Below are 13321 nucleotides of genomic sequence, written 5' to 3'. Positions count from 1 at the left end.
CCTAGGGAAAAGCGGTCTCAGACCCGCTGTGGCCACTTGTTTCTACATGTGAGCCTCCTATTCTCACCACTCCAGTCTTTCCTGCTGCCACCAGAGGAACCCTGTTCTATGCCTCTCAGAAACCTTCCCTCAGTGACCCCTTCCCTCACAGTCTGATCACTGTCTACCTTTCAGCCTTCTTTCTTCATGTACGTGAGCTGACCTCAGCTACTAGCTGGGTGCCTTGTACTTCTCCCCACCCTCCACCCTTCCCAACCCCCTACCCCCCACCTCAGGCTTGAAAATGCCTTTCCCATCCACGGGTGCCTGTCTGAATCCTATTTACCTTTCACAGCCCAGGTCCACTTTGGCTTCTTCCAAAAGCTTTCTCTGATGCACCTTCCCTGTCACTGGATGCCTGGACAAGAACAGCTTTCCTCTGATTTGCCTGAGAAATTTCTCTTACTTCTCTTGGACATCATCCATCTACCTTGTATTTGAATTGTTCCATGTCTTTTCTCTCCCCCTTTACTATAAATGAGCAGGAAAGGAACTTGGTTCATCTGTATATCCTTATTAATGCCAAAGAAGCATCTGGTTCCCAAGAGAGCCTCTGCCAATATTTGTGGATTAAATTCCCAAATGCCCTGGAAAGCTTGAGTGGCTCAGTTGGTTAATGTCAAACTCCTGATTTCAGCCCCAGTCTTGATCTCAAGGTCCTGAGATCGAGCCGCATGTTGGAATCTGCACTGGTCATGGAGCCTGGTTAAGATTTTCTCTCTCTCTCCCCCGACTCCCTCTGCTCCCCACCACTCTCTCTCCCTCTGCTCCCCACCACTCTCTCTCCCCCTCTCAAGTTAATTAGTTAATTAATTAATTCCCAAATGCCCTGTGGAGTCTTATTTGGTTCAGTTGCCATTAGTGGTACTTTATGAACTTGTACCTCTTGCCTGCAATTTTCTCTGAGAGCCTAGAGTCATCTAGCTCCTGAGTGTAGTTACCCATATAGACTGAGTGCTAATAGCACAGATTCTAGAGATTCTGGCCTGGTGTGGGTTCCTGACAATAACCTCAGAAGCTGTGAGATTGAGTGGACCTCACTAAGCTTCAGGGCCCTCATTCCTAAAATGGAGATAATAAGTGTATGAGAGTTAAATAAGAAAACACAAAGCCCCCCACCAAGCATGTTACCCAACTTGATAAGACTTAATTTGATTTATTACATACTCTGTTATGTGGGGAACCAGCTGTCTTTTTAATTGCCATCAAGTGTTCCACTGATTGTTTTGTTTTCCTTTTGTCTTTTAATTAGTTGGATATACACAAGTGAAAAAGACTTGAATGGGAGTAGCCACTGGGGAATGATTGCAACCTATAGCGGAGCTGGCTATTACCTGGATTTGTCAAGGACAAGAGAGGAGACAGCGGCTCAGGTTGCCAGCCTCAAGAAAAACAGCTGGCTGGACCGAGGAACCAGGGCCGCTTTTATTGATTTTTCGGTATACAACGCCAACATTAACCTGTTCTGTGTGATCAGGTGTGTACCAAGGGCACTGATCGCTCCCATGTCTGAGTACTTGTAAGTACATCCCAGTCCTGAGAGAGACCAGGAAACCATTGCTGCATTTGGCTGAAAGAGAATGCTGAGGGTTGGAGCCAATAGCAAGGGAAGCGGGGAAACCAAAGGCTTAGTGGGATAAATATATTTGGTGCAAGTGAGTTAGGATCCTAGAATATTATGAGTTGGGAAGAAACGTAAGTCTGGCCCAAGTTCATCCCAAAGCTGAAACCTTCCCAGAAAAAGCACCATGTTTTGCATCTATTCTTACTTGTTGTAAGATGATGGGTGCTCTATGCTCCTTTACCACAGCCTCTGGCCATCAAACCTCGACTCCTTTCCAAGTTTCCCACTCTCAGATGATACTGTTCAAGAACACAAGCACAGCCATCAGGGGCTATGCCTGGGTTCAGGAGGATACCCATGTATCTGCTTACACACAAGATTCACCAAAGGCACATAAAGTTCCTTCTCAGATCCTGTGACATTGCCATCCTGATCACTCTGGTCAGCAATGAGAAAACTGACAAAAATCCTGCAGACTTGTCTGGAGCCTTGTGTTCATTTATTCACTTATTTGGCAAACATTAATTGGACACTTAGTATGTGTGAGGCACCGTTCTCAGCTCTGGGGACACCGCAGTGAACAAAGCAAAGATCCCTCGTCTTCCAGAGCTTGTGCTCAACCAGGAGGAGATGGATAATAGACAATAAGCTAAAGAAACAAATTAATAAAGTAGTATATTAGAAAGTATATGTAATATGTAATATAAAAAAAGGAAAAAAATAGAACAGGTCCAGAGGGATCCAGAGCTCACCCCCTTGAATCCTCCTGGTGAACGTGTCAGCAACACCCAGACATAGCTGGCATGAATTTCTTGCACATATATTTACCAACCAAAAAGAAGGATAAATTCTCATACTTTCCTTATTTTGTGATTATTTTTGAGGCTAAACGCATGTCAGCTTTACATGGCCAGTTGGATTTTTCCAGACCGTGTATTTAACAACTTTTGAAGGAAATAGTATCATAATAAGTCATATAAGAGTTATTACTAGAAGTGAATGAAAACCGATTGCAATTATTATTGAACTTTTCCTCATAATTTCAGTCTGACTAGAAAGAGGATAAAAACAGGCACTTAACTATGATTGACATTTAAGGGAATTTCTATAGAAGGCCCTGAGTATGTCTTCCACGTCCTCCCCATACTTTACGAGTGAATATCGTCAAGGCGATTATTTCATTTCTCGATGCTGCTGTCTGTGTTTCTGGAGGGGTTGACAGATGCAGGGCCAGACCAGGACAGAGAGAGGACTCGGCACACAGAGGCTACTTTCTGCCCTTCCTTGACCAATTCTAATTTGCCCTTGTCTCTGCCTGGACCTGATTATTGCTCGTGCTTGGGTCCTAGACACTTGGGCTCCAGGTGCGGCTACCAGTCCTGCAAAGAGAGAGGCAGTTATACCTACTAGTTGACTGAAGGTCTTTTGAAAGTCTTAAAGTGAAGGAGCTAGGTAGTCTATTTCTAGTATGATAGGGAAGCTGTACGATTAAACGAATCATTTAACTTTCTCACTGTGACACCTCCAAAATGGGAATTTGTCAAGAAACATCCTCACTTCAATTATACTAAAACACTAAACATCAGTGCCATCAGTATAAATGTAAAAAAATACGCGTTACTGTTTTAGACTATCAGACATTTGCTGAGCACCTATTAACTATAAGGCTCTGTGAAGGGTAGCAAGAATATCCCCCAGGACAAATCATTCAGTGCTAGTTAGGTGATACCAAATGAATGAATAGAAACCCAGTTCATGCATATATACACATACATACATGTACATCCACACACACATGTACACATCCACACACAAACACATATCCTGCTTCTCAATAGGCCATACACATTTGAATGCATGAGTTAGATTTCTTATGTTCTTCATTGACTAGTTGAATTACTTGCATTTAATAGAAGTCCTAGAAAGGCTTGTTTGTTGATTAACTTCTACATTAAGGAAAAAAAACCTATAGAGCATTTTGAGCAGTATAAATAACCAGAAAAGTAAAGGTGAGAGTGAGAAGGAATAATCTCTTTAGGAGGACTTGGGAAGCCTTGTACAAGTGCGTAGTTACTAGCTGTGATAAAAAATATTCTGCCCCCAGCCTGGGGTGACTTGTGGTTACAGTTTTAATCCCTTATTAGGTAGGGACAGACTAGATGGATGTGCCTTTCCTGGCTGCATCCATGTGTTGTTGTTGTTACTGTTTTAATTGTTCTTATTGCAACGCAGGTTATTGGTTGAATTCCCAGCAACAGGCGGTGTGATTCCATCTTGGCAATTTCAGCCTGTAAAGCTGACCCGATATGTCACAACTTTTGATTTCTTCCTGGCAGCCTGTGAGATTATCTTTTGTTTTTTGATCCTTTACTATGTGGTGGAAGAGATCTTGGAAATTCGCATTCACAAGCTACACTATTTCAGGAGTTTCTGGAATTGTCTGGATGTTGTGATCGTTGTGGTAGGTTTGAGAACACCACCGAATTCCCTCCTCCGTTATAAAAACATGTTAATTAGAGTCCTTGATGTATCTCCTCAGTACTGTGGATCCTGATATTCCTAAAGGAGAATCTGAACGTTTTGCTCTGCTGTTTCAATTTCAGTGTTACTAATTATTTTTGCATTTTGCGTGAGTAACCCTTCTGAATATAGAAGTAGAGAGTTGTTTACGATAAGTTGTCAGTTAGCCACACTAATAACAAGAATAAATTAGTGGGGGACCTGGCTGGCTCAGTTGGAAGTGCATGTGACTCTTGACCTCAGGGTCATGAGTTCGAGCCCCATGTTGGGTGTAGAGATTACTTAAAAATTAATGAACTAATTATTTTTTTAAAAAATGAGAGATCCATATGTGCTGATACAGCAGGTGTTCGAAGACATTAAAAGAAAGAAGAAGAAGAACTTAGTAATTCATATTTGCCTTTGGCATGCCATGTGAGACAGGGAGAAAAGAATGTTTTGTTTATTCTTTTTTTGTTATTGTTAATGATTTTTTTTTCAACTACTAGCAAAAATCATTTTGTATGTTTCGGCACATGTGTAAAGTTATAGCAAGAAGGAACATCTTGAAAATATTTGGGGTGGCAGAGAATGCCTCCCTGCAGTTTGAAATTTCCCGCAAATAGTCCAGTGTATGAAATACCAGTGAGGGACCATCAGGGTTTTCTGTATCAGGTACAAGAAATCAGAAGGCAGTGAGGATAGAGCCGAGACTAGGTCACCCTGTAGATCCCCTATCGCCCTTGACTTTATTATAACATCTTACACTTGTTCAACATGGTTTGCCTTCCGCATCATCCTCATCACTTTCTTCCAGGGTCCTCACTGCAGACATGCATTTTTGCCAGTCTTTCTCCCTTGACCAAGAACACATAATCTTTTACTGAGTCCTCTTACACACTGAAGCACATAAGGACATGCTTAATTGTCACATGCCTCAAAGTCCATCCTCCCCACTGTCTGCTGACAGAGATGCTCCCCAAAGTCTCAATAAGGGGTGCATTACCCTATCAGGTTTCTGTCTTCTGTTACCCTACTTCTTGGCCATTACTCTCCCCCTGCCCCTAACAACCAGAAATTCATCTGGGCTTCGTGAAGCGTTTACATCAAGTCATTATCAAATCATCACTAGAATTAGCTGGCAAAATATAGAAAATATGTTCTGGAATATGTTATTGAGATGTTTTAAATATAGGAAAATGTTACTTACATGTGAGTAAAAGAATGCTCAAGACATTGACGAGAACTATACCGATCTGTACTGCATGACGATAACATTAACTGGAGCAATAATAATAATAGTAATTGCTAACGCTTTAGAAGTGGTGTGTGTCAGACACAGTTCCAAGTGCTTTTCATATCCAGATATACACTGAGTTCTCAGAGTAACCTTAGCCACTCTGCCATTGCCTCTCAAGCTACATGTCTATGTAATTCAGAAAGAGCTTTTACTTAAAGTAAATGTTCCTATAGAATATGGGGTAGAACCCATTTGGCCCGGATGAATTCAGAAGGGCATCCCTTCTCTCACCATGGCTGTGTAACATCACGCCGTTCCTGGAGGTAAACTCTTGATCCCCGAATTCTCAGTATATTAATAACTGTAACAAAGGAATTTCACCATTTAGGGAGGCAAGAAAGGCAAGGATACTGGAAGTAATTTTCCAGAATATTTCTGTACTGCATGATGGAAGAGTGTGGGTCCATACACATGAAAATTATTCTAGAAGACAATTAACATTTGGAACTCTGTCTTTTTAGTTTATATGGATGTATTTATAGTTAAGTCATTGAGAATAATGGTAAAAAGGTGAGTGTGATATTATGCTAATTAATGGCAGGTTTGTTTGGGTTTTAGCCAAATACCTTCACTATCAGCAAAAGAATAGTCAGTCGGTGGCCATCCGACTCTTCGATTATGTACCTATCAGTGAAAACTTTAATAACACACCCTAATGTATTCCATTTATTTATAAACTGTGTGTGTGTGTGCATGTGTGTGTGTGGTATTATAGGTACATTTATGAAAACACATACAACATAGGATTTGAAAGATTGGGTTAAAAAATACAAATAGAACTCTTAACACTTTCTTTTCGCTTGGATAGAAGTTTTCATATTTTCTTTTCACACGCTAGGGAATGGCCTTCTACCCACTTCAGAGAAAATAGCTGTTGATATCATGGAATTTGAGGGTAGTTTTTTGGCTCAGTGGCTACAACATTTTGCAAGTATTTCTTTGAAAACTTGCTTCATTGTTCTATTGTTTTGTTTGTTTTTTTTTTTAACTCTCAGTACTGCCAAGAAAACAATTCAGACAGTGTGCTTTTATAAAGAATAAGGAAAGGCTACTGGAATCCTCCTTCTCCTTTGAAACCTTCTGACCCAGCAGAAACAAGGGCACGCCTTCTGCTCACCCTCCAAAATAAGCCTTATGCACAGGACCTTCAACCCCATGAAAAAAGCAAAGGCATTTTTATCAGGCTAAGGCACACCTGAAACTTGAAAAGTAATTCTACCCTAAATATAAATATAACGTCTTGGAATCACTTTGAAATCATTTTTCCTGTTATCCTTTTGTTTCTTTTTTTTAATAATTTTTTAAATTTTTTTATAAACATATAATGTATTATTAGCCCCAGGGGTACAGGTCTGTGAATCGCCAGGCTTACACACTTCACAGCACTCACCATAGCACAAACCTTCCCGAATGTCCATAAACCAACCACCCTCTCCCTACTGCCCTCCCCAACCCTCATCCTTTTGTTTCTTTAACAAAGGCTCTGAAATCTGTGGACTTACTTTAGTCAACCTATTTGACCTAAACAGTCTTTCTAGCAGAGTTACCGATAAAAAGAAGACTATCAAGGAGTCTAAAATCAGGGCGCCTGATGGCTCAGTTGGTTGAGTGTCTGCCTTCGGCTCAGGTTATGATCCCAGAGTCCAGGGATCCAGCCCTATATAGGGTACTCCCTGCTCAGCAAGGTTCCTGCTCTCTCTCTCCTCTCAACTTGTGCTTTTTGTCTCTTGCTCTGTCTCGGTCTCAAATAAATAAAAATCTTTTTTTTTAAAGGTCTAAAATCAAATTATTTTGTTGATTGGTAGGCTTCAGGGGTGAAAATGATTAATTCATTTATTCAACAAATATTTTCTGAGTGCGTACTGTGTGCCTGGCATTGTTCTGGGCATTGGGGATATAGGACTGAACAAAACAACCCACACCTCTGCCCTTAGGAAGCTTACATTAAGGAAGGAAAGTTCTTTTGTAGATGGGGATGGAGAATCCCAAAGAAAACTCAGGAGGACATAATTAAAGTGCTTACAGAATCTCTTTCCCTCATCTCTTTTCTCTCATTCTCTATTTTGATGAAGAATTCTGTAGGAAATTCAGTGTGTTGATAAGATATTAATGTTGTTTAAAGGACCACATCTTGGGTACAAGGCAGTTGTCCCTCGTGAGAGTTGGGTAAAGGGTTATTGTTGTTTAAGTCAGTCAACCCTTCCCTCTCAACTAAGTTAACATAACAAAATATTTTCGGTGTATTCCAGAGAACCCAAAATATTCCCACCACCAGCACAGAAATCCAAGATTTGCTCTGGGGATCCTTCACAGTAAAAGAAAAGGTGGTGAGGTTGGCTTTTTTCAGCTGTGGTTGGTAGCCAGGCAGGTCTTTGCTATGATAACCACTTGGAGCCATGATTTGGACAGCCATCTCCAGAAGGACTAATGAAGTGGCCTTTGACCATCATGCATGAGGAGAGAAAGGGAATGAACAGCAAAGGACTCAGCACCTGTGACGGCCCACCTGCTGTGGCTTCAGGCCCCACAGGAGGCCCAGGTTGCAATGGTGAACCTCTGACACTTTTCACATCTACACATTAATCCAGTGGCGATGGATGGAAGTAGGGCCCAATGTTCTCCTGAGATGTGGTTTTAGAACCCAAAACTGAAGCCAATGTGAAAAGTTGCATGGTCATAAATTAAGGGAGAGAAGTGAGTAGGAGGGAAACCCTTGGCTCACATATATTTCCACAGCAAATCTTGAGTTCTCTCTCACCCATCATCCCCACCATCTTTCAAGACCAAGGATCTTCTTTCCTCTTAAGAGCACTCTTTCGATACATCTTATTTCACCCTTCACCTTATGTAGTGTGATGTCAGTTCCTTCCTAGGTCTTTGTGTTACTTATTTTTGCATGTGTGCCTTGTCTTGAACCAGAGCATGAGTTTCTTGAGAACAGTTTGTACATCTTACTTCTTACTTACTTAGTTCTTAGCCTCGGCACTGTACTGTGTACGTAGGTACTCATATTTGTTGAATAGTGGAAAGAATGTACGGCTGGTGGTTGAAAACAAAAACAAAGCAAGATGAGGCTGAGAAAGCAGAAGGGTGGAAAGTGATTTAGATGAGGGTGGCAGAAAAAAAAAACAAGGCATTCCTGTTTGATTTTGTAATAGAGCAACATATCGTGTATTTGTGTGTGTGTGTGTGTGTTTGCATGTGCATGCGTGCACACACGTACATGTGCACTCACTGGATTTCTCTTCCTAGCTAAGGGAATGTAAGTGGTTTATTGTTATACCTGTTTTGGGCCGTGCTCAACACCTGTCATTTGTATGAATGATTTGGATAAGTAGATTGGTGAACCCTAGGACTAATACATGGGTGAGGAAAAATAGTTGTTTTAAGGTAAGTTACACGTTTCTAAACACTGTAATGATACATAAATCTTCTGTTTTCCAGCTGTCAATGGTAGCTATAGGAATTAACATACATAGAGCATCAAATGTGGAGGTGCTGCTACAGTTTCTAGAAGATCAAAATACTTTCCCCAACTTTGAGCATCCGGCATACTGGCAAATACAGTTCAACAATATAGCTGCTGTCATCGTGTTTTTTGTCTGGATTAAGGTAATTTACAAATTTCATGTCCTGGATTTTCGATAATATTTTTCTCTTCTTTTTACTAACATGAGTTAACACAAAATGCTGAAGGACCTGAATTTGCTTTTGTGGCCAAATTCGAACAGCCATCTGTAGCCGCTTCATATCTTACAAGTAAACTAGCAGGATCCATGTGATCCTTCCTCTCGTTTTGAATGACCTGGCCTGCTCTCTTCCAAGACCTGTCCCTGCAGGTTTGTTTAACAGATGTGGTTAAGAGCCCTTCTCAAGGTCATCTTGGCCTGGGGCCCTAGGCTACACTAACACAGGGACTGGTCTGAGTTTCACATGATATCGTGTGACCAGGGGAAGGAAAAGAAACTAAGAATGAGGAATGCAGATGGGCAGGGATGGGAAGATGCAATGGAAATGGTCTACAGTGGGGTAAAAGAGGGGTCCACCCTCTTTTCTGGGTGGAGGCCATACGGAAGTTTTACCTAGAATTGAGGTTGGGACAGATACATACTCTTCCGAGTAGTACCTTAATTACTTGTTTCCTTCTTTCTTGAAACGTAATGTGCATTTCCATGTATGTGAAAGGTTAGGGCATCTCATATGCAAATGAGCCTCAATGCTGGAGATGCAGGAAATTTTAGTAATAACGAGGCAACTGCCAGCATGTCACCTGTGAAGATCTAGGATTCTGCTAACTAGGCAGCAGCTACGAGCCACAAGTGGCTGTTAAATTGAAATTTTAATTAGTTAAAATCACATACCATTAAACATTCAGTTCCTGTGGCATTCTAGCCACATTTTAAGATCTCAGGGTCTGTATGTGTCTGATGGCTACTATACTGGACGGTGGAAATAAAGAACATTTCCATCGTGACAGAAAGTTTTATTAAACAGCACTGTTTTAGAAGCTACTCACCAACAGTTACTTTTTCCCCTGAATTGGTATTCACATCTGGAAGTCCTGCAGTTTATCAGAGGGTGCAGGCCTCGTCCTCTATCTCTCATGCTATTTATTTAGGTACATGCTTATTCAGGAAAAACCACCGCTCGCACACCAAACCTTTAGCACAAAATAGTAATAATAATCCAAGTCCAATAGGAATTAAGTAATGTGATTGCAACAACCCTCAAAAAATGTTTCTTGTGGCCCGAATCAATGTATAAGAGCTCTTTACGTAAAATTCTAGAGATTTCCTTCCAATTTGTGCCTCGGGCTAAGCATTTTACTTAGTGCTTTGCTTGTAACTATTCTGCTTCCGAAACTTGAAGAACCATTAAAGTTGTTTAGGGCAGGGCCTGTGACTCGACTTCTAATGTATCCCCCTAATGGTCTTCCCTCAGGACTTCACACTAGAGCTCCTGAGGTTGTCTGGCCTCTGACCAGCAACCTGAACAGCCATCCTTAGTGTCTTGCCTACAGAAATGTTCACTGTGGCTTTGGCATCGAACAGAGCTGGGTTCTACTGCTAGCTTTGAGTACTTGCTGCCTCCTGGAGACAGGATACCAGTATTTCAATGTCATTGCAAAGATTTGAGTCAGTATACATAGTATACATAGCCCTTCCCTATGTCTGGCACGTAGTCGCTAAACAATGAATGATAGTTAATAACATGCAGTAAGTATTTCCTGGAGGAGGTTTTTGTTTTTCTTTATTAACTTTCATATATGGGGTTTTTTTTTCCTCTTTTATTTTAATCTTTCTTAGGGGAGGAATATCCCCAATCCTCTTAATTATGATTTGGACCTGTTTCTACTTGCCACCATCATGTCAAATGTTAGCAACATCAGGGCAGGCCTCGGTTCTGTTCTTTGCTGTTCCCAGCTCCAAGAACAGTGCCTGGCACATGGTAGGCACTCAACAAATACTTTTTGAACAAGTAAATAGAAATTACTGGGTTTGGGGGGAAAAAAGCAAGTCAAAAAAGCACTCTCTCATCCAAAAATATTGTTGTAAAATAACATAACATAAAACTGATCACTTTTACCATTTTTAAGTGTACAAGTCAGTGGCATTAATTACATTCACAGTGTTGTCCAACCATCACCATATGCATTTCCAGAACTTTTTCATCATCCCAACTAAACTCTGTATCCAGTAAACACTAACTCCAAATTCCCCCCTCACCCCAGGCCCTCGTCACCTCGTCTGTCTCTGTGAATTTCCATACTCTAGCTACTCCGTGTTAGTGCAGTCATACAATAGTTGGGGTTTTTGTGTGTGTCTGGCTTATTTCACTTAGCGTAGTGTTTTCAGGGTTCATTCATGTTGTGACCTGTATCAAAATTTCATTCTTTGGTAGGGCTGGATAACATTCCATTGTGCATATCTACCACATTTTATTTACCTATTCATCTATTGATATCTTCCCTCTGTTACAGCTCTTCAAATTCATCAACTTTAACAGGACCATGAGTCAGCTCTCCACAACCATGTCTCGGTGTGCCAAAGACCTCTTTGGCTTTGCAATTATGTTCTTCATTATTTTCTTAGCATATGCTCAGTTGGCCTACCTTGTCTTTGGCACTCAGGTTGATGACTTCAGTACTTTCCAAGAGTGTATGTAAGTATATATGAAATTAAAAAGGAAAATTTAATCAGACATGTTACTGTCTTCTGAAGTTTAAAGAAATCTTCATGGGTGCCGTTTAATCAACAAGTATTTTAAAATAGTTATTTAAAAATAAGGATTTATTATCTTTCCCGGAAGCAATGGCCCACCCATGCAGAGATGGCAGTGCATAATGCCAAAAAGCTTCAGAGAGCAGCTCTAAAGTAATGAGACATAGTAGAACAGCTATAGTGAACCAATACTGTTACAAAGATGGAGGGCTTCTCAGCACCGAGTGCAGATGGCAGCTTTTAAGAGACATTTGCCTATATTTTCATTCTTATTCAGTATTGTTGCCATATGTTTTAAATTTGGAGGTTTTTTGCTAAGAAAAAAATAGTATTTCTAATATTCTAAGAGCAACTCAAATTGGTACAGGAATTTTTCAGTCATCCAAAGTTCTCAAATATGATATGAAGACTAAAAAAATAAATAAATAAATAACCATATTAGATTTCCATGCCATTTAGAAAGGAGTTAGTTAGGAAAGAAAAGGATTATGGTAATAGAAGTTAATAGAACTTGTACTGGAGGACAGCTAATTAATGTTACTGTTTGATGGAAGTCAGGAACGGAAATGATTTTACTGATTAAGACCCAGAATTGGCAACCCATGGCCACTCAGTACCACTTTGAGTGCATGTGGGGATATTGGATCTTTGAATGTATACAATTTTGGCTGTCCTTCAAGTCTTTTTTTAAAGAGGTTTTAAATTCAGAACCGGGGTAACTGTTGTGAAGTTTAGAGTTACCATGTTTTAGCCAGATTATGTGTTAACTTCTTATAGCTGATTGCTTTGTGTCACCTAATAATATTATTATATTTTCCTTTTAACTAAATAGAAATAACATATTTGGCATGAAAGCATATTATTTTTATTCCAGAGGCTTCAGTTGGTCATATAAGTAGCAGGAGTTTTCCAAAGGGATTGACAATTTTCTATTATTTGGCAGTTATCTATACGGATAAAAATGTCCAAAAGTGTGAGATCATCTTTAAGGAAAGTTACGTCAATGCTGGCCATTCTTTGTTTTTGTATTATTGTGTTTTGTTTTGTTTTTATAGTTTCACTCAATTCCGTATCATTGTGGGTGATATCAACTTCGCAGAGATTGAGGAAGCTAATCGAGTTTTGGGACCAATTTATTTCACTACATTTGTGTTCTTTATGTTCTTCATTCTTTTGGTATGTACACTTTTGTTCATAATGAGGTGATTTAAACTTCATAAATCACCATCATAAAATCACCATCTTCCTTTTTCTGTCACTCTCTAGGGTCCTTATCATTTTTTTTTAAAAGACCCAGGAATAATTGTAGATACCAGAAGACATTTTTTATTTTACTTCTCATTGATTCAGGTTTAAGTCTTCACCAAATACCTTTTCGATGGTCTTTCATTTATCTATATATAAGTGTCTGTTCAGTGTAAAAAAAATTAGATTACGTGCAAATTTATAAAGTCACTTAAAATAGTGCTTTGCCGAAAAAGTAGAATGCTTACATGTGTATGTGCTTTTTTTTTTTTTTTTTAAGATTTTTATTCATTTCACGGACAGATCACAAGTATGCAGAGAGGCAGGCGGGGTTGGGGAAGCAAGTTCCCTGCTGAGCAGAGAGCCTGGTGTGGGGCTCAATCCCAGGACCCTGGTATCATGACCCAAGCCGAAGGCAGAGGCTTTAACCGGCTGAGCTACCCAGGGGCCCCT

General features: G+C 40.2%; 1 protein-coding gene across 1 annotated transcript in view; it reads left to right on the top strand.

Annotated features, from left to right (window-relative positions):
* PKD2 (polycystin 2, transient receptor potential cation channel) overlaps nt 1-13321 on the top strand; it is a 61059-nt gene that overhangs the window by 31605 nt on the left and 16133 nt on the right. Inside the window, exons 5-9 of the mRNA XM_032861940.1 lie at nt 1292-1516; nt 3836-4064; nt 8847-9014; nt 11383-11564; nt 12679-12799. Of these exons, the coding sequence (XP_032717831.1) occupies nt 1292-1516; nt 3836-4064; nt 8847-9014; nt 11383-11564; nt 12679-12799 (925 nt within the window). The remainder of the gene's footprint in view (nt 1-1291; nt 1517-3835; nt 4065-8846; nt 9015-11382; nt 11565-12678; nt 12800-13321) is intronic.

This window comes from Lontra canadensis, unplaced genomic scaffold (genome assembly GCF_010015895.1).
Source record: "Lontra canadensis isolate GAN:19392208 unplaced genomic scaffold, GSC_riverotter_1.0 scaffold1, whole genome shotgun sequence".
In the NCBI taxonomy this organism is placed as follows: domain Eukaryota; kingdom Metazoa; phylum Chordata; class Mammalia; order Carnivora; family Mustelidae; genus Lontra; species Lontra canadensis.
Note: the sequence above shows the minus strand (reverse complement) of the source record. Positions and strands in the feature narration are given on the sequence as shown.